At 39.7% G+C, this 22,856-nt stretch overlaps 3 protein-coding genes across 6 annotated transcripts in view; 1 reads left to right on the forward strand and 2 right to left on the reverse strand.

The window, feature by feature from the left end:
* Window positions 1-4,762: 4,762 nt before the first annotated feature.
* ccdc167 (coiled-coil domain containing 167) lies at window positions 4,763-7,603 on the reverse strand. Its single transcript, XM_086264124.1, has 5 exons — window positions 7,530-7,603; window positions 7,356-7,449; window positions 7,084-7,178; window positions 6,241-6,293; window positions 4,763-5,769 (listed from the first exon to the last, which is right to left on the reverse strand). Exons 1-5 carry the CDS (start codon window positions 7,586-7,588, stop codon window positions 5,651-5,653), a joined length of 420 nt encoding a protein of 139 aa, XP_086120250.1. The 5' UTR covers window positions 7,589-7,603; the 3' UTR covers window positions 4,763-5,650.
* kif25 (kinesin family member 25) lies at window positions 7,171-22,209 on the forward strand. Its single transcript, XM_086264119.1, has 15 exons — window positions 7,171-7,946; window positions 8,095-8,160; window positions 9,757-9,879; window positions 11,399-11,540; window positions 12,516-12,619; window positions 12,705-12,790; window positions 12,888-12,927; window positions 13,008-13,075; window positions 13,170-13,244; window positions 13,427-13,573; window positions 13,692-13,868; window positions 15,687-15,841; window positions 15,936-16,181; window positions 17,680-17,835; window positions 18,022-22,209. The coding sequence occupies exons 1-15, from the start codon at window positions 7,878-7,880 to the stop codon at window positions 18,171-18,173; spliced, it is 1,806 nt and encodes a 601-aa protein (XP_086120245.1). The 5' UTR covers window positions 7,171-7,877; the 3' UTR covers window positions 18,174-22,209.
* wasf1 (WASP family member 1) overlaps window positions 20,779-22,856 on the reverse strand; it is a 63,482-nt gene continuing 61,404 nt past the window's right edge. For 2 of the 4 annotated variants that reach the window (XM_086264121.1, XM_086264120.1), the window contains one exon: window positions 20,779-22,489. In XM_086264121.1, coding sequence (XP_086120247.1) covers window positions 22,332-22,489 — 158 coding nt within the window. In that variant the 3' untranslated portion in view covers window positions 20,779-22,331. The remainder of the gene's footprint in view (window positions 22,490-22,856) is intronic. The other 2 variants (XM_086264123.1, XM_086264122.1) reach the window with 1 other exon arrangement.

A 22,856-nucleotide genomic window follows, 5' to 3' on the forward strand; every position in this document is an offset into this window, starting at 1 on the left:
AGTGTGTTTGTGTGCATGAAGCAACTAATAAAAAATCAAACACCTTATGGCTATAACTCAATTCCCACTAAAGCTTCATTTCCGCAGCCAGATCAAATTGACCGAAACATTATCTCAGTGATTTTGATCAATTATGTAAACATGCCAGGGGCTCAGCTATGTTCTGAACTGGATATGTATGGTATAAATAGGTAATTTTACAGTTCATTACAGTGGTTCAAGCAAGGTGAGGAAGTATAATGCGGGGGAAAGTCTTTAATGCGCTGCAGGTCAACTTGTCCTCAAGATATAAAGCCAAATAATGAGGTAGCTCACACTTCTACGGATGATTGTGTGGTTTTTGGATGTGGTGACACTGCAGGCACTTCTGTCTTTGGATCCAGCTCTCATTTACTCACACCTTTCATCCTGACCCATTACCTCCCATCAACTCACCGTGTATGATGCTCATGTCCTCTTCCTCACACCGAGTGAACCCTCCTACCCCAGAGTAACCATCACAGCCTTACAGCTTAACGCTTCAAAGACACTGTTGTGACACACGCTACCTCCCCAGCACGACACGATTACGCCCGTCATCGTCCTGACTTTAATATTTACCTGCCTCAGGTCTCATCTTCTTTTTCAGCATGAACTAATTACTAATTAGGTGATATGTCACCACTATGAGCACAGCAATGATGACTAACAGAGAAAATAAGTATGGAGGGGATTTATTTAGCCATGCAGATGTAGATTTCAGGAATAAGACATAGTCTTTTCCAGACATGATGACTCAACCCGTAATGATTAGCTGCTTTTAAGGATGGCAATTTACAAGAAATATGCTTTGGATGCTTTTATGCATCATTCAGGACTTGTTTAATATATCAATCCATCCAGTAATTCAATGCAGTTTGATTTGTAATGTCATCAAATCTCAGAAGAAAGTGTAAAAAAATGGCATTTGTAACATTAATTAAGTCAGGAGTGCAAGAACTGGCTCCCTGCTGAGTCTCCAAGTAGATGTGTTGTAAAGTGAGAAAAACTGCAGGAGGAGCAGAGTGAGAAGAAGGCCTCAATTTTTGGACAGAAGAGTGACTGAATCTAGACGCACTGCTTCAAATTGTTCAAATCACCTTTATTTTTTAATTAAGATATCTCAGGTTGTTCATAATCTATTTAATAATCAGTTTTTTGAATACTTTTACATTTTTACACTGAAATAAATAAATAAATAAACGGGGGTGTTTGTTTTTGCCCAGCCCACTTGAAGTTGAATTGGGCACAGATGTGCATTTGAGCTTTGGAAATAATTTGCATGTAAAACATCATTGTCTAATAAAACGTGATGCTTTGGTATAGATTTAACAACTCTACCATCTCTGCATTAGGCTTTGCTTTGATAAGCTCTCGTGTTGAAGGGTGAAATATTAGGCTTTTTCTCTTATCTTCTCTCATATACTTACTGTTAATATAGTGGACGCCTGTATTAAACATGGCTAATGTTTCAAATAATGAGGAGTGTATGTGCAAGTAATCCTTGTGTGCCGAGAATTCTTGGCTTCGGGCTGTTTTTAATGTTGTCGGCTGCTATCAGTGAGAGCAGATATCCTTAACATAGTAACATGGTCATCTCAGGCACCAAGCAGCAGCTCCTTCAACCTGCTGTTCAAACCTTCTGCTTGTAAGAGGAACTATAGATGCCTGTTTCAAAAAGCAGGTGAAATAAGGGGCTGAGTGTCTGCAATGTGGCCAATATAAAATAAACAATGAACATTTTTGCAAAGTGAGTACTTTTATATTTTAATACTATAATAAAGAAAACTAGCTAACATGTTTAAATGTAGGTGTGGATGTGAGTCTGTCGAGTAAAATGTAAACAGACTTTAGGTGAGCTGACCAAAAGGGACAGCGTCCAAAAAAACTTATGTAATGACATCTGACCCGGGTGGAGATGCTGGGCCTTCACTGCAGCTCAAACATCGTTCTGTGTTAGAAACAAAAGAATTCAAAGTGACATCTGGCATTTTCATGCTCAAACAGACCTCTTTTTTTTCAGTTATTTCATTGTTTTTAAGTCATGTACTTTCATGACTTCAGGAGACTTAACACGGTGTGGCATGAAATATGAAAGTGAACACAAGGTCACTCGCTGACTGCAGGAGGAGCAAGCAAAGGCTGAATGTGCAGGAAGCACATGGTAACAGCTGACCAAAAGTAAAGCTAAAAAGTTTTTTGGGTTTTTTTTGCATGGGAGTATTTGTTATTGATTTATTTCTAATTCAAGAAGTTTTTATTTTATAAAACCAATTATTTTAAATGAGCAATAAAATCAAATACAAGGTGAAAATGAATATTCAGAGACTGCAGTCACCAATTAAACCCCACAGTCGTGTTGCATAATAGGCTTGTTTACATTTATTTTATCTGGGGCTGAGAGAATGAGTGTGCGTAGGTCTGACGAGGACTGAGTCGGTGATAATAGACAGCGTGGGAGGTAGGGCACACACACACATTTGTTTGGTAAGGTGTGGTTATGTTATATAGTTGTTTTTTGTTTGTTTGTTTTTTACTGTAACCAATGCCAAGTAGCAAATAGGGCAAGCAAAAAAATGCATCTTAAGTTTTTCTGCGTGGAAAAAAACCAAAACCAAAAACAAACATCGTTCAGTCCACTTCCTGATTGGGCAACACATCCCCCCGCTTTTCCAAAAATACTTACTTGAGCATTTAAAATTTGTTGTCATCTGTGGCTCGAAATAGCCTCACTGTTTGTACAAAAATTATGCAAGGTTCAGGAAAGGAGGAAAAGCCGTATAGAAATGTATTATAATCATAAAACATCTGTTGAAATAAAACACACACACCGTCTCTACCGTCTCTACACACTGCTCCCTGAGTGCTGGATTGGTAGCTGTCCACTGCTTCACATTTAACATGAAAGCAAGATGAAATGCTTTTGTTTTACAGTTTGGGAAAAGTGCAAGGTAAAGTGTGCCTAACCCAACAACCTAGACACAAAGAATTTTATTTCCTGTCTGATTTCCATAAATAGTGGACATGAAGAAATGAGCTTTAAGAGTAAGTCCACAAAAAGGGTGATTACTGATCACGCAATGGTGAAAGTCAGGTTATAGAACTAGCAGAGGTTGATAGTTGGCTTCCTTAATGACCTTTAATTTCTCTCTCTCTTTCTCTTTGTTGTTGTTGTCTGTTAACACCATATCAAGAAATAACCCACCCGCTCCTTGTGGAACATCTGAAGATCTATTTAAAGGACTTGCTGTCCTTTTTTAAGTTGTCTAAACGTGGTAATAAGGCACAAGTTTCAGATAATCAAAGTTTAATATTAGGCTAACGTCACCAAAATATATATTTTTCTTTTTTTGTGTGAAAAAGCAGTTAACAACTAGTTAACTAATAACTAGTTGTGCCACCCTTGGCTGCAAGAGCTGCAATCAAACCTTTGTGGTGACTGGTAATGAGTCTTCTACATTGGCCCAGTCTTCTTTGAAGAATTGTAATTCATTCAGCCTGTTTAAGATCATTCCAAAGCATCTTTCACTGGGGCACTAATTTTTATTTATATTTATTCTATTTGGTTTGTTCGTTTGTGGAGTTGTTTTGGATGACTGTCCTGCTGCAAGCCCTCTTGAACTTCAGAGCATGAACTTACGGCTGAACTTTCTTCTTCAGGATTTTCTGGTAGAGATCATAGTTTCATGAATTCACGTCCAGATCCTGAAGCAGCGAAAACCATCACACTACCACCACCATGTCTGACTGTTTGTAAGACGTTCTTACAAACAGTAAGTGTGTTTTTGGTAAATGTGAGACGAGTCTTTTTGTTCTTTTTGGTTAGCAGAGCTTTTCTCCTTGGAACTCTCCCGTGGATGCCATTTTTGCCCAGTCTGTTTCTCATTGTTAAATATTTAACTCTGGCCCTCATTGTTGCTCACTGGCATCCCAAAGCCTTATAAATGGCTTTGCAACCCTTTCCAGACTGATAGATATCAATGACTTTAGATTGTGACATGATATCATCATTTAAAAATGTACCTTTTATATTTATCATGTTTTTTTGGTCTAATATTAAAACTAGTTTGAAGATCTTAAACAACCTATAAATAAATGCATTTAAAAAATCTCACACTGCGATGGATTACAGTGCTGTCATAACCGTACACTGATATTGCTTTTTACAGCTGTCCAGCTCATCTATAAGGTCAGATCACATATAAGTAAAGTGTACAATATTAAAAGAGTACGATTTAAAAACTTCTGACTTGCTGACTGTTGTAATGCTTCTCACGATAACAATAAAAAAACAAAAACAAAATGCAGATCATATTTTGGTGGTTTTAGTCCCTCATGTGAATGTTGCTGATGAAAAAGGACAGGCTAAACAGATGTCGATACAAATAAGACACAGGAATGCTGCTTTAATCATTACATTCTCAGAACTATAGGAAGGCCTTAAGACTTTTTAAATCAGACTTCCCCACCCTGCCACAAAAATCCTGCAATGGCTGTGTGACTGGGTGAAAAATGTCACCTCTGACACTAACAATATGTTTCCTGAAGAGATCACGCCTTCTGTACCTGTGAAATTATAAAAAAAAATCTCCTACATGTTCTCTCAGAACATGATAAATCCTAGTCTGCTACTTTCAGGAAGAATGAATGGATAAGTTATCTAAATAAATAAAAAAATAAATAAAGGTGTCACTAAAAAAAAAACCCTAGCACATTACAAATAGTACATAAACAGTAAACAATATGCATTGAATTTGGCACAAAGCATTTATTATATGGATTTAAAAGACATACGCACAAATGGCAAAAAAAAAAAAAGCATTTAAACAGATCAATTATTTAAAAAATCCAAATTTCAGAGCATAACTGTGTACAGTCATATTTCAAAGGACATTTGTGAGCATGTTGGCCATTTCTGGAAGCGCAGTTATTAGGAGGTAGGTGTACGACCAGCATGAGTATCGATAAAAGGAAAGAAAAAAATCTCCAGGCTCGGCCTTTGACTTAATGACAATACAAAGGGCACAAATATCAAATATTTTCATGCATTTAACTGCACAAATACTGTGTACCATGCATACAAACACTTACTGAAATGACTGAAAAGCAGACTTGTCTGGCACTGCTTGATAAAGTATCTATTTGACATGTTGCGCAAAATACAGCAAGTACATGGTGGTTTGTTAGGAGCACGATGCTGCTTTCATTTGATGTTTCCTGTCAGACTTAGAAAGTCGAAGCATCCGCAACCAAAACTGCAACACTTGTAATTTGTACTATTACTATTATGTTTCTGCGACTTGCTAAAAAAGTCACATGCAGAGCAATGTTTTTTTAAGTGCTAAAAGGCAAAACAAATCCCACATTTCCTTACTTTTGTTACCTTACTAACTCAGGGTTGATGTCACTCCCAGCTCGGACATCTGAGGCAAATGGAAGGCAGCATAAGGTAAACATTCAGATGAAGAATAGTGTTACAAGTGTACAGAGGTCAAATATATAAAGGCATAACCAGAATTCATTTTCTTTGTCTGCTGGGCCTTTTCATGTGTTCACAACCGTGTCCCTGTACCAAGATGGCTTTGAGTTTGATGCTCTTTGCAGAATCATGGGTCCCATTTTTAGTGTGGTTTTATGACTTGTCTGTGTTGTAGAAAAACCCGTAGTAGAAGAAAGCACTGATAGCCAGCAGAGCGACTGACAGCAACATGTTCCTCCGGTTTTCACCTCGTAACATCTCCAGCTCCTTGTCTGGAAAAGCAAAAGAAAAACTGTATAAAATATGCAGCAGCCATCACTTTCTATTTATTTTTAGTCCTCTGGCACGAGCAAAACCAGCAAATGATCTGCTGTCGCAGCCTGGGGCCAGTTTACAACATACTGAAACTATTTTTGTTTTTTTTATATGGGAAAGCTGGCTCAGTCAAAAGAAGACAGAAGACAAATATTTTGTATACTACACTCAAAAAGCACGACATTCTTCAGTTTCCTTAAATGTGTCATCAATAAAATTTTACTTTCACCTGCTTTCTTTTTAAAATGCACCTTTCAGGATGACTAAATATGACATGTTGATTAGTTTGCTAATCAGTTTGTCAATTAACCCTTAGTGAAAACGGGACTATGTGGTCCTCGAGCGCTCAATAAATATTACAAATACACAGGAAAAGTAAGAACACACAGTGAATACACATGAACAAGAATTTTAATATTAAGGCTCACCTAGCTTCTGCACCCTCTCATTCATGATGGTCATTTCATCCTCCAGATCTTGTCTGATTTTTTTTTTTAAAGAAAGAAAAAAAGGCAATATTAAGGAGAAACATCACTGTTGGGTGAAGTTTTTACATTCTTTCTTTCTTTTTTTTTAATCTCTAAGTGGCACAAGATGCCTTTTCATGAGTTCTTGCTCACTAAAGAGCCACGCAGACCTGCAACTACCACAAAACAGCCACAAACAGGAAAGCCAAAGACATGCAAGAGCAAATCCAACACAAATCCTTCACACCTCATGCAACAGAACAACACATTCATTTGTTCCCTTATGTTCATCGTTTATTTCAATCCCTTTTTAAAATCTATATTCTCAACTCATACACTTTATTTAGACTTCAGATTAGTGTTCAACTCATTAAAATATTGTTTTTTGTATTAATAGCTACTTTTGGTTATTTCCTTATTCACAAGGGGTTTCAAAAGCAGGAAGCTTGGCTGATTTTGACAGACACACTTCCTGAATTCCTCAAATGTGATGGATGGGCAATTCATTTTCCCAAAGAGCCGCATGAGAAACTGGGACTGTTGTGGAGGGCTGCACCAACTGAGTTCAGCTTATTGGTGTAGGGCTCCACGAGGGGCACCAAAAGTTGATATCACTGAAAACAGGTATAATAAATAATAACGTGCTTTAAGCAGGAATAAATAACAAGTATATATTTTAACAAGGACAGTCTTGCAGGGAGCTTCCTCCACAACAGTCCCAGTCCCAAGGCCAAAGTTGCCTTGAAATGCCAGTGGGAGGTATACACACTAACGTGGAGTCTTCATCATCTCCTTCAGCCTCACCTCTGCTTTTCAGAGAGCTTCTCCTTCCTGCTCTTGAACTCCGCCCTCTCTAAGTTGTCCTGGCAACGCACCCGCTGCTCCTCCAGACGATCAATCTGTAGGATTTTACAGGTGTGACACACGGAGAGGTCAACGTACAAAACACAGAGGCAGGGAGCGACCTAAACGAATGAATTTTAAGAATGTACACGGGGAAAGCTACAGCACCTATCAGACGTCAGCTAAACAGAGAGATAGATGGGAAATGTGAGACAAACGCTAAAACACTGTACCTCGGAGGCGACGCTGATTTTCTCTCGCCTTTTCTCTTTTAGCCTTGCCATGTTGTGACCAAACCGGAGAACCACAGTGCAGTGAGTCTCCTGCCTGACAGGGGAAAGAAAAACCTGTGACTATGCGGAACTATTTTTCTTCTTCGTAATGTTTACGTCTTCCTTTTGACGAACCGCTCTTCGCGCACTTTGCTGCCCTCTGTCGGTGGAAAGTGACAAACACTTGGCCGCATAAACACAAATAACTCCCAACACCTGAAAGTGAAGAAAGCCAAGTCATTAAAAAAAATGCTGTCATGCTCAAATCACAATTAAACGGTTATTGTTCTCATGCCAGTATGAAGGCAACATACTGTAGTCTGCACCTGCCAAACACAGACAGGTAAAACAGAACTGAGAGAGTTGCTGCTGAGCGTTGCTAATCTGATTATGTGACCTGAGAGGACAACACATGATCAGCTGAGAAAGAAAAGGGACGAGGCCAGGCAAGCTGCTCTATACTTGCTTCCTTCCTTCTACAAAATGCCTCTCTTTATAAACCGAGACCAAATATTTGCTCATCAGGTACACCTGCTGGAGCACAAATTAAGGGTGAGTCATTGTTAGACATTAGGGAATGGTTTATTAGATTATTATTGGTTTATTATTGGTTTATTAGATTTTTTTTTTACAAGTTACTGAACATGAGTTGTGCAAACTGCATCCCAAATCCTTCAGGACACATTTCTTCGTATTTCAGAGTAAAGAGGAGAGAATACTTGAACTGGAGACCGAGAATGCCCTTCTTCATTTAAGACTTGCAGAGGTGAGAATACTTTTGACATCTAACACACATATAGGCTTATCTTTAGCCAAAAAGTAGATTTTGATCATTTTATTCTAGTATTTTCCTGTCTGCACCTTATTTATCATGGTTTTTTATGGACCTCAGGCACAGCTTTTGTGTGCATAACTTCTTTCTTTCTTTCTTTTCTAAATTATTTTTAGTGCCAATAGGCGTTGGAGTGTGCTTGTGCACTTACTTTAAATGCATGAGGTTTATTACACCTTAGTACTCACGCTATGTGCGGGAACATTTGAATCGGTCTCTATTTGAGTGCTTTAAATGGATGGTTAACTGAATGTGTATCTAAATGGCACATTGGGACAAAATGGATCATAATTTCTATCAAGCTGTTTCATTAGTTAGGCATGTAGCTCAAATGCACCAGAATTATGTGCAAATGACTGTTACCCCCTTCACTGTACTTTACAGATCACTTCATCCTCATTTGTTTGTTTCCCTTCCACTCTCTAAGACTTAGATCCATAATTTATTGGGAAAAGGCACATTTTATTTTGTACACCACAGTACAAAGGCAAACAATCAAGAAGTGATTGAAGTGCAAACTTTCAGCTTAAATTAAGTGTTTTTACAAGAATTTGGCAGTAACTTTTTAGGACTTACAGCTATTTTTATACACAATCCACCACCTTCAGAGGCTATGAATTGGACAACCGAACATAATTTTAAATATAAGGATTCTTTTTGTTACATGGATGATGATGTTTTGCTTCTATTTGACTTCAGTTTTTTCTTCAATAAATAAAAACCACATTCTCTCAGGTTGACATCAGGTGAATGACTTGGCCACTAAAGCATATCATATTTCTTTGCCTTAAGGAAATCTTGGATTGCTTTTCCTTTGGATCATTATCCATTTGCTGGATAATGAGTGCTGTTCGATCAGTTTTGCAGCATTTGCCTGAATGTGAGCAGAGAGTATAGGTCTGTACACTTCATCCTGCTGCTTCTATCGGCAGTCACATTAGCAGCCCAATGTCATCACACAACTGCCAACGTGTGTGACAGATCACGCAGCGTCCTTGAGATCTTGAGCTGATTTTCTCCTTCTCCATACTTTTATGTAATCTTGGTTTCATCCGTCCAAAGAAGTTTTTCAAAACTGTGCAGACTCATTTTGATGTTTTCTGGCAAAGCCTAATCTGGCCTTGTTGTTCTAGTGTAACCAGTGGTGTGCAGCTTGTTGTTAACCCTCTGTATTTCCATTCATTGATCGCAGACCTTAAAAGTGATGTGGTAAGTTTTTCAATTCAATTCAATTCAATTCAATTTTATTTATATAGCGCCAAATCACAACAAAAGTCGCCTCAAGGCGCTTCATAGATACAGAGAAAAACCCAACAATCATATGACTTCCTATGAGCAAGCACTTTGGCGACAGTGGGAAGGAAAAACTCCCTTTTAATAGGAAGAAACCTCCGGCAGAACCAGGCTCAGGGAGGGGCAGCCATCTGCTGCGACCGGTTGAATTGAATTGAATTGTTGATGTTGAACTACGTTTTAACTTCATATAAAAGAGAAATTTTGATGACTCACTTTTGCACGTTTGATTTTCAGTGTTCGGGTAGACAGCGCCGGGACCATGATGAGGGAACCAAGGCTGTGAACGATCATCAGCTTCAGAGTAGTACACGGAAGATAACCCAATCAGCCCTCATCAAGCTTCTCTCAGGGGTTCAGGTAAAAATATATTGAGATGTGTGTATATGTGGTAGATAGTAACTTGGGTTCAGTTCACTTTACTTCAATTCAGTTCAATTGTTTATTTATATAGTAGCAAATTAGAAAAAAAAACCCCAACAATCAGGCAACTCCCTGTGAGCAAACACTTTAGGATAGTGGGAAGTGGGAAGCCACGACAGGTTGGGAGTGAGAGGGGAGAGAAGAGAAAATAAATAAGAGAGCATAAAGAGACAAAACACAGACTAAGAGAGGAAGAAGACAAAGGCATGCTGCAGTGTTGTATTAACATGTGTTGACTGAAAAGACAGTGGTGCAGTCAGCACCAGTCTGAGCTTATAGCAGCATAACTAAAGGAGGCTTTAGAGTCACCTGATGCAACCTTAACTATAAAATTTACCTTAAATCTTAAAATTAGACAGTGTCTGTCTTCTGAATCTAAATTGGAAGCTGTTTCCACAGAGGAGGAACGTGACGATGAAGGCTCTGCCTCCCGTTCTACTTTTAGAAATTCAACAATAGGATAACTTGGTGGGGCCTGATTGTTCAAGATTATGTCAGTCATGATGATCATGGATTTTAAATTCAGTTCTGGATTTGTAAAGGAACCAATGAGGAGAACCCAGAATAGGAAAAATCTGGTCTCCTTTTCTTGTCCCTGTCATTAGTCTAGCTGCAGTGTTTTGGTTTAACTGATCTGTTTAGGTCGGGTTTAGATATAACTGAGTATCATCTTCATAGCAATGGAAATATATGCAGTGTTTTCTAATATTATTGTAGAAGAGAAGCATGTATAATGTATATAGTACTGGTCCCAGCAGAGCGCCCTGTGGAACTCCATGACTAACTTCTGCATGTGAAGAAAATTCCACATTTACATGAACAAATTGGAGTCTATCAGACAGATATGATTCAAACCCCAGCAGCCCAGTTCCTTTAATGCCAATAGTTTGTTCTAATCTCTGTATTAAATTATTGTTATCGAACGCTGCCCTGATCTCTAACAGGACAAACATAGACATGAGTCCACTGTCAAAGGCTGTTTCTGTGCTACAATGTACTCTAACTCCTCAAAGAAACTATCCCTCTGCAAACTATAAGTTAGCTGTTTGAAACTAGGCTTTCAAGAAATGTTTACATTTCAGTGCTGGAGATTGGTGTATAATTAGCTACCGGTAAGTCAGTTGGGTCAAGTAAAGGCTAAAGTAAAAGCTATATGTATATCCTCCTGAGAACCAGCCTATTCATTTATATCCTGCGTAATTTGTTTTTTGTCTATATCTTTTTACTTATTTGAGCTACCATACTAAGTCCTGATGTACTAAATAGAGGACATCCTGGGCTTTCCATTGATATTTCATGTGTTTGGGTGGCCTCTTTTAGCTCCAAAGAGGCAGGAAATCACAAAAAAGTTGAAGGGGAAGGTCCTTTTTTCCTCGGTTCTTAGGAGAATATGTATAGTTAGGAAGGCTTTGTGTAAACACTCCCTTCATTTGTCCACTCTGTGTGTTTGTGGCAGGCTGTGAAGCATGACCTGAGTGAGTTGTTTGCAGTGTATGTGAGTTTTGCCACCGAGTTGGAGGAGCAGAGCAAGCAGCTCCTGGAGAAAGTAGAGCAAGCCAACTCATCTCTGAACGGTCACAGTGAGGATGGATTTCAGAGTAAGTATCTGAATGGAACCTCAGGTTAATATTAAAGTAGCATCTGTAGGCAGTGACGGTGATACTTTTGGTGTTTTGAAACCTTTTTTGTTTAAAATGTGAAAACTGCAATGCATCCCGAAACAGTGAAGCAGCAGTTAGAGGAGGCACATCTTAAAGCATGTGGACTCTGACTTTAGGATTTCATTTGATTGACTAAAATTTCACATAAAATTATTTTTAGGCTGACAATAACAGTATTCAGAAGTTTAAGATGTTAAAAGGTTCTGCTGCAGATGTCACCAGCTGATCACAAAGACAGAAGGATATTAGATAATGTTCAGGTAAACCTGCCAAAAAATACGATGCTGTAAGTTGATTAAAACTAGGTGCACTTTGATATATGAATACCTTAATATCCATGTCTTTTACTGTATATTAGTGTCAGCTTTCTGAGACGATATCCTTTATATTAAAGTCCAGTCCATTTTCTCAAAGCTTCCCCAATAAAATAAAAGTATTTTCTTATAGTTTCAAATAAGGTTTAAACACAGAGACAAAGTTGTGGCCTTTCACAGTTCATTTTTACAGTCATGATAAAAATCAAATGGCATCCTTTTCAAATTCTAAGGTTTTACATATCAAAATATAATTAAAAAAATAACATGATTTACTGGTCTGAAGCATTTAGGTGGCATCATCCCAGCAAATTCAGCCCAAAGTCAAGCTGTGCAATGATCAGAGAAACTGCAAAAAACCCAAGAGCTACAACTCAAACTCTACAGGCATCAGTTAGTATGTTAGTTGGTGTAAATGTTGGCGTTCATCTGAGGTTGTGTTGTTTACCTGATATGTAGAAGTTTAGAATTAACACAGGGTGCACTTTCTTTTTACCATGACTGGATATGTTGCTAAAAAGAGGACAGCATGATGTTGAATATTTGTGTGATACACTGAACCTTAGTTCTGACTGAAAAATGTGCACACCATGTGCAGATTTGCAGGTTCGTGTTGCAGCCCTGGAGCACTCTCTGGAGGAAGAAAGGGAGAACTGCAGGGCAGAGAGGCGGAAGCGGAAAGAACTTCACAACACACTGGTGGTAAGAAGACAAAAGTGTTAGATGATGGAATAAAAAGAAAGAGCTGTACTGAATCTTTTAATCACTGATGTTTGTTTCACTTCAGGAGCTCAGAGGGAACATTCGGGTTCACTGCAGGGTGCGTCCAGTTCTTCCTTTTGACCAGATCCAGTCCTCAACTTCCGGATCAGGGTGAGTGAACAGGCAATGCAACATGAATACACAATTAAATGAAGAAAAGTTGTTAAAAATGAGAGAACTTAAGATAACCCAGTGTTTTCTCCATCAGGTCTGCATCATCAGAGGAAGTAATCCAAGCAGTCAGTGATGTCAGTGTTGCCGACTCTTACAAATGATTTTCATTGATTGCTGCATACCTGCCTTTACTTTAATCCCTCTTTTTATTTAGGATACAGTGATGGTGAATTGCATGAAGGCGGGGATGCTGGTGCAAAACAAAATGTTTGAGTTTGAGAGGTAAAACAATATGCTGGCATCACCATACAATGGACGACATTTCTCCAATTATTTTTCAGTTGTTAGTGACTGTGGCAATGCGCACTTCTTTCAGGGTACACGGACCAGAGGATTCCCAGGAGGCTGTGTTTGAAGAAGTCAAGTCACTTCTAACATCTCTGCTGGATGGGTGAGCATGAAACTATGCGGAAAAAAAGAGCTCTATATCAAGTCAAATGTTATTCCGATGGATTAATTCAACTGTCTTCATTTAACACTCTGGTGCGTGAATGAGCGGAGCAAACTGAGCAGCATAATATGACTGCATGGCTTCGACAGTAATTGAATGTCACCTTGCTTCCTGCCTTTCAGCTATAATGTGTGTATCATGGCTTATGGGCAGACAGGCAGTGGGAAGACTCACACCATGATGGGATCCCAGTTCCTGGATGAGCTCTCAGGGACACAGCAGGAGGCACAGCAGGGTATTATCCCAAAGGCTGCTGCTGAGCTCTTTCGGTGAGAGAAAAAAGGGTTGGATGTGTTTCTCAAGTCTTTTTTAGTAGTTTGATCCACAAGAAAGCATAATATCTACTTTGTTTTGCTTCTTTCCTTTCTGTTACCATGTGATGCCCAGGCTGATCTCTGAGAAGCCTGCAGAAAGTCACACAGTGGAAGTGTCAGTGATGGAGGTGTACAACAATGAGGTGTTTGACCTGCTGGCCAGGGATGAGCACAGCAATGCAGCTGGCCAGAGACGGGATGTCATCACCTCCTCCTCCGGTGCCAGCCAGGTCCCCTCCCTCACATCTGAGTGAGTAGAGCCAGAGCTAAGATACAGCAGTTTATGTGGGCTTTTGTATGACTGGTCTACATACTAGAAGAGCAATATACTAGAAGGCTTTTCATAAAAATACTAAGACCAGTGTACCAATCATCATCATCACCATTCATAAAAAAGAGGGCATGTATACCGTTGGGCCCACATGGAATTACAAGCTGTCCTCCTCTGGTTTTTCAGACTTTATTTAGTTCTTGATCACACAGACAGGAATTCTGCTCTTGGCCACGTTTCTGGATGTAGTGGGCAGAGAAAAGAAGCTCAGCCCACTCCGAGCTAATCTATGAACGCATGTTTATGAAGCTTTAAAAAGATAAGACGCCAGAAATTCAGCTCCGAATTGAAAAGTGGTGAAAATGAAGCTAAAGGAAAGCAAAAGGGTGACTCCTGACTCCTGATGAGCTCTCAATTGCTTGAAAGGTTTTTACCCTTAGCAACTTCATAAAACTGGAAAGTTTCACTTTTTTCAGCAGCAGAGTTGAAAAAATGAAACAGCTTAATCCTTAAACCTTCACTATTTTCTGTTTATTGGCTAAATTAAATTAAATCTAAAATGAGTAGTGGTTGTAGTAGAACATTTTAACGTCAGCTAACAATCATTATTGCTTCACAGTAGTTTGCCTTTGCCAGCCCAACGAACACATATTTCCACCCATACAGGTCGTGCCTCATCTAAACAGAAGCCCTTAAGATAGAGGTCCCTGTTTGTGAGGTCATTTTTGATGGTCTGGATAGCTTCTTTCCCCATAATAAATAAAACGATCATTTTAAAACTCCATTTTTGTATTTATCCGGGTTATGTTTTTAATATTAAAATTAGTTTGATGATCTGAAGCGTGTAAGTGCGACAAATATGCAACAACAACAAAAATCAGGAAGTGGGGAAATACCTTTTCACAGCACTGTATATAGTGTACATGCTTCAAATATGCATGCTACAGACACATTTTCAGCCCAGCAGCAAAGCAGATCTGTGTAATCACCACCTCTCCATATCCCTGGCACTATTGCTTCGCTTTGTTTACTAAAAAACAGGTTTAAATTGTCTCGTATTCCTCTAGCCATTAAACGTCTAAACACTGGTGACAGCCAGCTTGCTGCAGCAAAGCTAAGTTTGCCATGTGTTTTACCACAGACCAGCTCACTGTTGAGGATCTGTTATATAACTCAAGAATTCATGTGCCAATTATGACAACATCCATCTCTCCATCAATTTTTCTTACTCATTATTGAGGCTGGATTGAAATCACGTGATATTCCCATACACGTACATGGAACAAGCATTTCAACATAAAAGCATACAATATATGCAGACAAAGACATCCTCTAAAGCGCCCTCAGCTGTGCTACAGATGTCTCCTAGTTTGACACAAAGCCCCTGGGACCCTCACAGCTGATTGCCCAAAGCGGACAGGCACACTGGGACAGGAAGGTAATATAGAAACTAAGAAAGTGGAGCTGTCAAAGAATGCAAACAAGTCTAATCTGATTACATATGGCAGTGAAATTTAGTAGAAAGGTTGTTGTTCCTCTAGATATCGAGTGTTTTACAATTAAATGAACAAGCATTGTTGTCGCCTTTTAAAGCTGATTGTGAATTTTTAAGAATGCCTCTGATGTGTATCCAAGAATCCAAGAATCCAAGAATAAAACCAGCAGACTCCACAGAGCAAAGAAGAACTGCAGATTTGACTGATAATATAATAAAGAAATCTAAAAATACTGAAAACAGTTTTAATAATGTAATCTTTTTTTTTTGTATTTTAAGGACTTTCCCTTTATGTTTTTCAGGCCCGTGAGTAATGCCTCTGAGGTGATGCAGATTATTAGCAGCGTTCTGAAGCTCAGAGCTCACTGTCCCACCCTTGTCCACGCGGACTCATCACGCTCTCACCTCATTGTGACCCTCACGGTTTCCTCCAAGAGTCCCAATGCAGTGGCCCTGGGTGAGATGCATGTCTGGGAATTCATTGAGGACCTCTTTCAGTGACCTGCCGTTCACACGTTCTTGCATCGTAACCCTTTCGCTCTTCCAATCAGCCCGCAGGCTACAGAGTGCCAAGATGGACATGCGGCGCTCCACCCAGAAGGAGTGGTGGAGTCCACGCTGTCGCCGTGCCAACCTCGCCGCCCACCACCCAGCGGACGAAACCTCTGCAAGCCCCGCGTCCTCTCCCTGCTTGACCCCGTCCCTTTCTCCCTGCCCCTCCCCGAGACACAGCATCACTCAGACTCCATTCAGGACAAAGCTTCAGCTGGTGGACCTGGCTGGCAGCGAGTGTGCTGGTAGGTGCTCCGTGCAGGAGGACATTCTTTGAAAAGGTTGGCATTCTGGGAAGTGGTTTATGGTGCAATAATTTACTGGGAAACCGGAGACTCGAGACATGACAAATCTGCCTAGTGCTTAGTTTTCCATGACTATTTTTTAGTCTGTTTGAGCTAAATATGCAGTTTAGAAGTTTCTTTTTTCCAGTCAGAGCCTGGACTAGGAACTACAAAATAATTAATCAAAAGGTTGGGCTTCAAAGTACAATACAATACAATACAGTTTTATTTATATAGCATATTTAAAACCCGAAGGCACACCAAAGTGCTCCACAGTAATATGGAGAATCAACATAAGTCAATAACAGGGTACAGATCAGGCACTAGCACAGACAGGATAGAGGCACTAACAGACCAGAAGATTTAGATAAATACAAAATCCACTAAGAAGACAAAAACAGCAGTAAAATTAATAATAAAATAATAAATTTAATAAAATGTAATAAAAAATGTAAACGATTTAAAAGTTTAAAGTTTAAAAGATTTAAAAGGGTATTAACTGGTCATGAAAGCCAAGTCAAATAGATATGCTTTCAATCTTGATTTAAAGGATTGGATAAAGTCCAAGGCTCGAATAGAAGCAGGGAGGCTATTCCAAAGGTTGGGTGCAGCTGAAGCAAAGGCACGATCGCCTCTGGTCTTCAGTCTAAACTTAGGTTGGGCCAGGAGTAATTGACTTGATGATCTTAATGCACGACAAGGAGTGTACAGATTGAGGAGGTCAGTGAGGTAACTGGGCGCAATGTTAATCAAGAAAACAAAAGTAAAACAATTCAGTTCAATTTCTTTTTGTTATACTGCCAAATCACAACAACTGTCGCCACAGAGCGCTTTATATTGTAAGGTAAAGCCCTACAGTAATGGAGAGGAAACCCCAACAATCAAAAAATGCCCTTTGAGCAAGCACTTGGCAACAGTGGGAAGGAAAAATTACCTTTAAACAGGAAGAAACCTCCAGCAGAACCAGGCTCGGGGAGGACAGCCATCTGATGTAACCAGCTCTGGCGAGGGGTGGGAGACAGGACCAAAGTTATCCTGTGAAAGACAGCCAGAGATTCTCTTTCTAGTCCCTGTCAGTACTCTCGCTGCATTATTTTGGATCAACTCAAGACTTTTGAGGGCATTTTAAGGGCATCCTGATAATAATGAATTATAATAGTCCATCCTAGAAGTAATAAATGCATGAACTAGTTTTGCAGCATCACTCTGTGGCAGGATGTTTCTAATTTTAGAGAAATTGCCCAAATGCGGGAAAGCAGTCCTGCATATTGCTATAATATGCACAGTAAAGGACACATCCTGGTTATAAGTGATTGCTCACAGTGTTACTGGAGGCCAAGATAATTCCATCCAGAAGTATGTGGTTAGACACCATGTTTCTAAGATTTTTAGGGCTGACTACAATAACCTCAGTTAGAGAGCACATTATCTAACTTTAGGCCGTCTAAATGTGTCCCAGGTATGTCTGGAGTTTCAGGTGCAGCTCTCTGGGAGTCATCATGTATAAACCGTAGTCTCTCGGCTCTGTCCGATGTCCTTGGAGCTCTGGCTGAACACAGACCACACATCCCTTACAGGAACAGCAAACTCACTCATCTGCTGCAGGATGCCATAGGTGAGTCACACACACATTATTTATTCTTTTTATGTCCAGTGACTCACTATTTCCCGTGTCCGGGTCTTCTGGAAAAGATTAACTCAGCTCCACAATAACCAAATCCAGGGTTGAAATTTGTGCCCAAAAATGACAGGAAAAACCCATCTGTCTTCCACCTTATGTACCTCTCATTTCATCCACCAGGTGGTGATGCCAAGCTGCTAGTGATGCTCTGTGTCTCCCCGACGCAGCGCTTCATCACAGAGTCCCTGCAGTCTCTTGGTTTTGGCACGCGGGCACGGCAGGTACAGAAGGAGCCACCCCGAAGAAAAAATAATAGCCTCAAAGTTAAATAAGAAAGCAAAGGAAGATCTTTAACATAGATCCTTTATGAGTCATTACAACAGATAGAAGGGCGAGTGTTATAATAGGGGCACAACATTCACCCTTATATTCTAGCCCAGTGGTTCTTAACCTGGGTTCGATCGAACCCTAGGGGTTCGGTGAGTCGGTCTCAGGGGTTCGGCAGAGCCTCCACCGTGACATGCACCGCTCATTTTGTGCACCAATAAAAAACATATCTATGTCTTGAATTTGAAAAAAATCATATTTTATTTTTCACTAAAGAGGGGTTCAGTGAATGCGCATATGAAACTGGTGGGGTTCGGTACCGCCAACAAGGTTAAGAACCACTGTTCTAGCCTTAACTAGTATAAGAGTATTTTTGATTTTGCAGTTATTGGAAGTTTGGTTACTTTGTGCTGGAAGCAGATCACATTTCACCCTTTCCACAGTACTGTTTTCCTTACTAATAATTATGCAGGCATCTTTTAAGAAACATACATATATGCATTTACTTAGAATTTAATGTCTTAAAGTTTTCTGAAACTACTGATTCTTAGGAATGCTGTGTGCAATGACATTCTTGCACTGCATGTGTAGTTCATGATATACAAACTTAGTACATGTGAGAAGACTTTATTAGCACTTTATTAAATTGATTAAAGCTAAAATAGAAAACATGCCAACAGCAAACAGAACTGCACTATATATGGAAAAACAAAAGCTGTTTTAATCCTAAGGCATTCTGCTGTAAATTCATTTCAACACTACCTACCCCTGCTTTGCCTTCTCTTTTGTTTTGGTTTTCCACCCCAGCATTTATGTTTACACAGTATTTATACACATTTTTGGTTACATATTAAAAATCTTTCTAAATATTTGATGAAGTAGAAAAGTGTATCCGTATTAGAAATAAACAGCTGACATGCCTGTTCTTGTGTAATCAGTCTTAAGAATCCTATAAATAAAAAAAGACAAATCATTTAAAGTTTATGGCTCACGCTTTATATACAAATTACAGTGGGCTGTAGTTCCACTAAGCTCTCACTTCTGTGTAGATAACACGGGGGGATCCATGCACGTGCAGGTAGGGAGCTATAAAGTTATTAGCCCAATGCGACATAATGCATCAGTGTGATCCTAAAATACACACCCTAATGATTATTTGCAAATGCAGTTTCAGGTCGGTTGACTCCAGTTTAATGCTGGGAAGAAAAATCACACAATTCCCTCTGAAGTGAACCAGTTGGACATCTTCCCAGCACGAATAGAATAACACACTGTATCTGGTAATTAAATCTCTTTTTCATCAGCTCCCCTTAGTTCCACACACTCGCACTTATTAATAAGGCTTCCTCCTACCAGCAGGCTGCAAACTGCGAAATGTTGTGATTCTCTAATCCGTGCAGTCCCAAAGCTGGCATGCTATTGAGGCACGCATGTCATGTGCCACCCTGACAGGAAAACTGAAAGGCCCAAAGTGGGGTTTTTTTTTTTTGTTTTATCTTTTGTTTTGTCTTTTGAAAACAGCAGGCTTAGAGGATAAAGAGTGACAGAAGAAAACAAAACTATGACTTGAACAGAAGTGAGAAGATAATAAATAAGGAAACTACAGGAGTGTTTAGGGAGGTGACAGACGAGAGGAAATGTGAAAATGAGCTGAGAGAGAAACGGGAATGAAGGAACGTAAGAGTGTGAAAGCACATGTAACTGAACTTTTACTTCAACCTTCACTCTTTATCTGCGTTATTATGTTTCTAACAGGATGAGTTTTTGTACAGCGTTCAGGATATGGATCATCTGTTGAAATTCTCCTTTACACATAGATTACCTGGAAACAGATTGATAGGTAAGAATGTGTATTTCCCAGCCGGTTGGTTAGTGTTTGTTGGAGGTGGCAGGGAGTCACTGCGAAACATGTTGCTTAAGCCCCAGTCATGCAGATCTACAGACTGGTCAGTGACCCTCCCTAACAACCACAGTTTGCTAGGAAAATATATTGGTTAGTGGTTGCTTGCAGTCGCTTGGTGAAATTGGTTGCAAAAAAGCCAAAAAACCTCGTTCTGAGTGCTTTGGTCTCTCAGGAGATTATGGCGAGCCAGGAAAGCCAAATATCACCAAATATCTCCTCAAACCCATCTGTTGGCTCAACTGGCTTGCTGGCAATCAAGTTTAGCAATCAGCCTTTATTTGGTTCATGTCAGCTGGAAATATTTCCTTCAATTCCCCCCAAATACTGGAAATACCTTACAATCTCCCAAATTAAATTTGAGTTGTCTCTTTTTTCTTAATGAACAGATATTTGTAGGTTTTTCCACTATATTTAAGTATTTAATTCATGTCATAATTATAAAAGCAAAATTGCACCAGCTTAATGAAAGGAGCAACTCGTCTCTAAAAGCAACTGGTTCGAGGTCTTGGCCATGATCCAGTTACTTGTGAATAAATCTGCACTTTTGGAGGTTTAGGGGCCGCTGCTCTTATTAATTTCATTTTTAATCTGTGTAGCACACTGAGAAATCATGGCTTGTGTTCAACCGTAATCAAATTAAGCTAACTCGGTTATTGTTTTACAGAGAACAGGACTCCGATCAAGCAACCTCAACAACAACAACAACAAACCCTGAAACATAACATTAGATTTTTATTAATTCAAGCAAACTGTTACAGTAAACAGTTACATAAGTTACATGGTATACAGTATTGATCCAATCTTTTTTTTTCCTCCTTTCAACTCCCTCCCCCCCAGCCAAACATAGAAACAGCGAATTCATACAAGCGCAGGCAAGTAAGTAGTAACAGCACAATACATTCATCAACTCAACGATACGTTTTGTACGAACAATAAGGCAAGTAGAAGAAAAAAACAAAACGAACGAACGGAAAAGGATGGCAGACATTTCCTTTCAAATGAGCCAAAACAAGGCAGAATGTAAGCTTCTTGTCTTACGCCTCAAACGGCAGTACTACGCAGAGCTGTAGTCCCAAACGAGGTAAGGCTTCCCGTTAGTGAGCAGTTAAACAGTAAAAGGGCATCTGAGAGAAAAGCTGCCATCAGTGACGTTGACTGGTTTGCATCTGGTGTCAGTCAGATTCCCAAAACTCGAAAAAGTTTCTCTCTGTACGCTGTATTTTATTTTATTTTTTAATAAATCAGGGATAATAAGAGAGGCAGGAATTCTGATGTTTATCTACAGAATCAAGTTGCTTCCACCGTCCATTTCTGCGGCAACAAGCGTGAGAAAATGAAGGGAGCTCGATATAAACAATGGCTTAGTGTTTCTCTTTGACAGCGCCTGATGTCAACAATAGCAGAAATGGCTCCTCTGAACCCAGACAGCTCAGTATCTAGGCATACATTTCCCTGGGGTAAAGGTTAAATGTAAGTGGATGGATATGCACACATGTGACCAAAGCAGCCATATGGTTTCCCCCATCATTTCAGCCATACAATATTTATCACATGACACAGCAACACAATCTTTTGCTTGTCCTTAGTGGTAAAGTCATTCCTGATAACAAAAAAAAGTGTGTGGGGGGGTGACGACAACCCAGCCTGTGGTCAGGGTTTGATACTACTGGCCTGTTAAAACAAGTGTTTCAGTTGTACTAGGTAAATAAAAGATGATTAAAATAAAGCAGCATTCACTCAATGCCATGTTCAGCAAAACCATATTGGAGAACTAAAGATAGATGCAACATGCCTTCATTTGTTCTTTTCAAATTTCTTCTTTGTTTTTGTTTTTCCCCAACATCAAGGTACAGATAAGAAACGAAAACAAGTGGCTCTTCAAAAAAGTTATCTTCGTGTATACCGATAGTAAACATGAGGGATTTCATCACAAGAAATCCAGCCGAAACAAAGTCGCGTGGTAGGTGCAGAAGAATGAATTCGAAAAAAGAGAGAGAGAGAGAGAGAAAAACGACTCTTGGAACACTAGAAAGACCGACAACGGCGACGTGGAGTCCCTCCACTGAACACAAACCACAACGAGACAGACATATGACAAGATATAAACAAAAAAAAAAAAAAAAAAAAGAGAGAGGAAAGGTGGTCGTAACGGTGTTTCGGTTCTTTGATGTCGAGGTGTGGAGTGCAGGGATGCGATACTGCTGGAGGGTGGGGCACCTCCATCCTCCCGGTATTCCTTCTGTTCTCTCCCTCGCTGCCGTCATTCCATCCAGTCTCCTTCGTCAAACTCGGACTCGTCCTCGGAGTCGGAGTATTCCACGGCGATGCGGCGTGACAGGATGGTGGCCACATCATTACCCACTCGCTCGTGCTTAGCCTCTTGTTCTCGCTGCTCCTCCACTTTTCGCAGCTGTATGCCTGCAGCAGGGAAACGGAGAAAGATGATTACATATCATCGCTCCTGAAACTCCCGATTAGGATTATAACGACTACAGCAACAATAACTTGGATATAGATGTGTATTTATCCTGCTTTATTAAAATGTATTTATGTGAAATATTAAAAACTGGTCTCCGATTTGATTAATCTGAATGAAGCTGGATCTTATAGACACAGCGTGACACTATGTGCGCAGCACCTGCTCCCACTTGCTATTTAAATCTGTTTGCAAGTGCCAGCCAATCAGAAGAAAGCTTGCTTAAAGGGAGGGGTAGGAGAGCTAAGAATGAGAGGCTTGTTTTATACAGTAGATGAAACTGAATGCAAAGCTAATCTAATAGAGACC

This window comes from Aulonocara sp. 'chitande type north' Nkhata Bay, linkage group LG15 (genome assembly GCF_057382095.1).
Source record: "Aulonocara sp. 'chitande type north' Nkhata Bay isolate Kocher_YH1m ecotype deep benthic linkage group LG15, A_spYH_male_GT1.1, whole genome shotgun sequence".
NCBI lineage: Eukaryota > Metazoa > Chordata > Actinopteri > Cichliformes > Cichlidae > Aulonocara > Aulonocara sp. 'chitande type north' Nkhata Bay.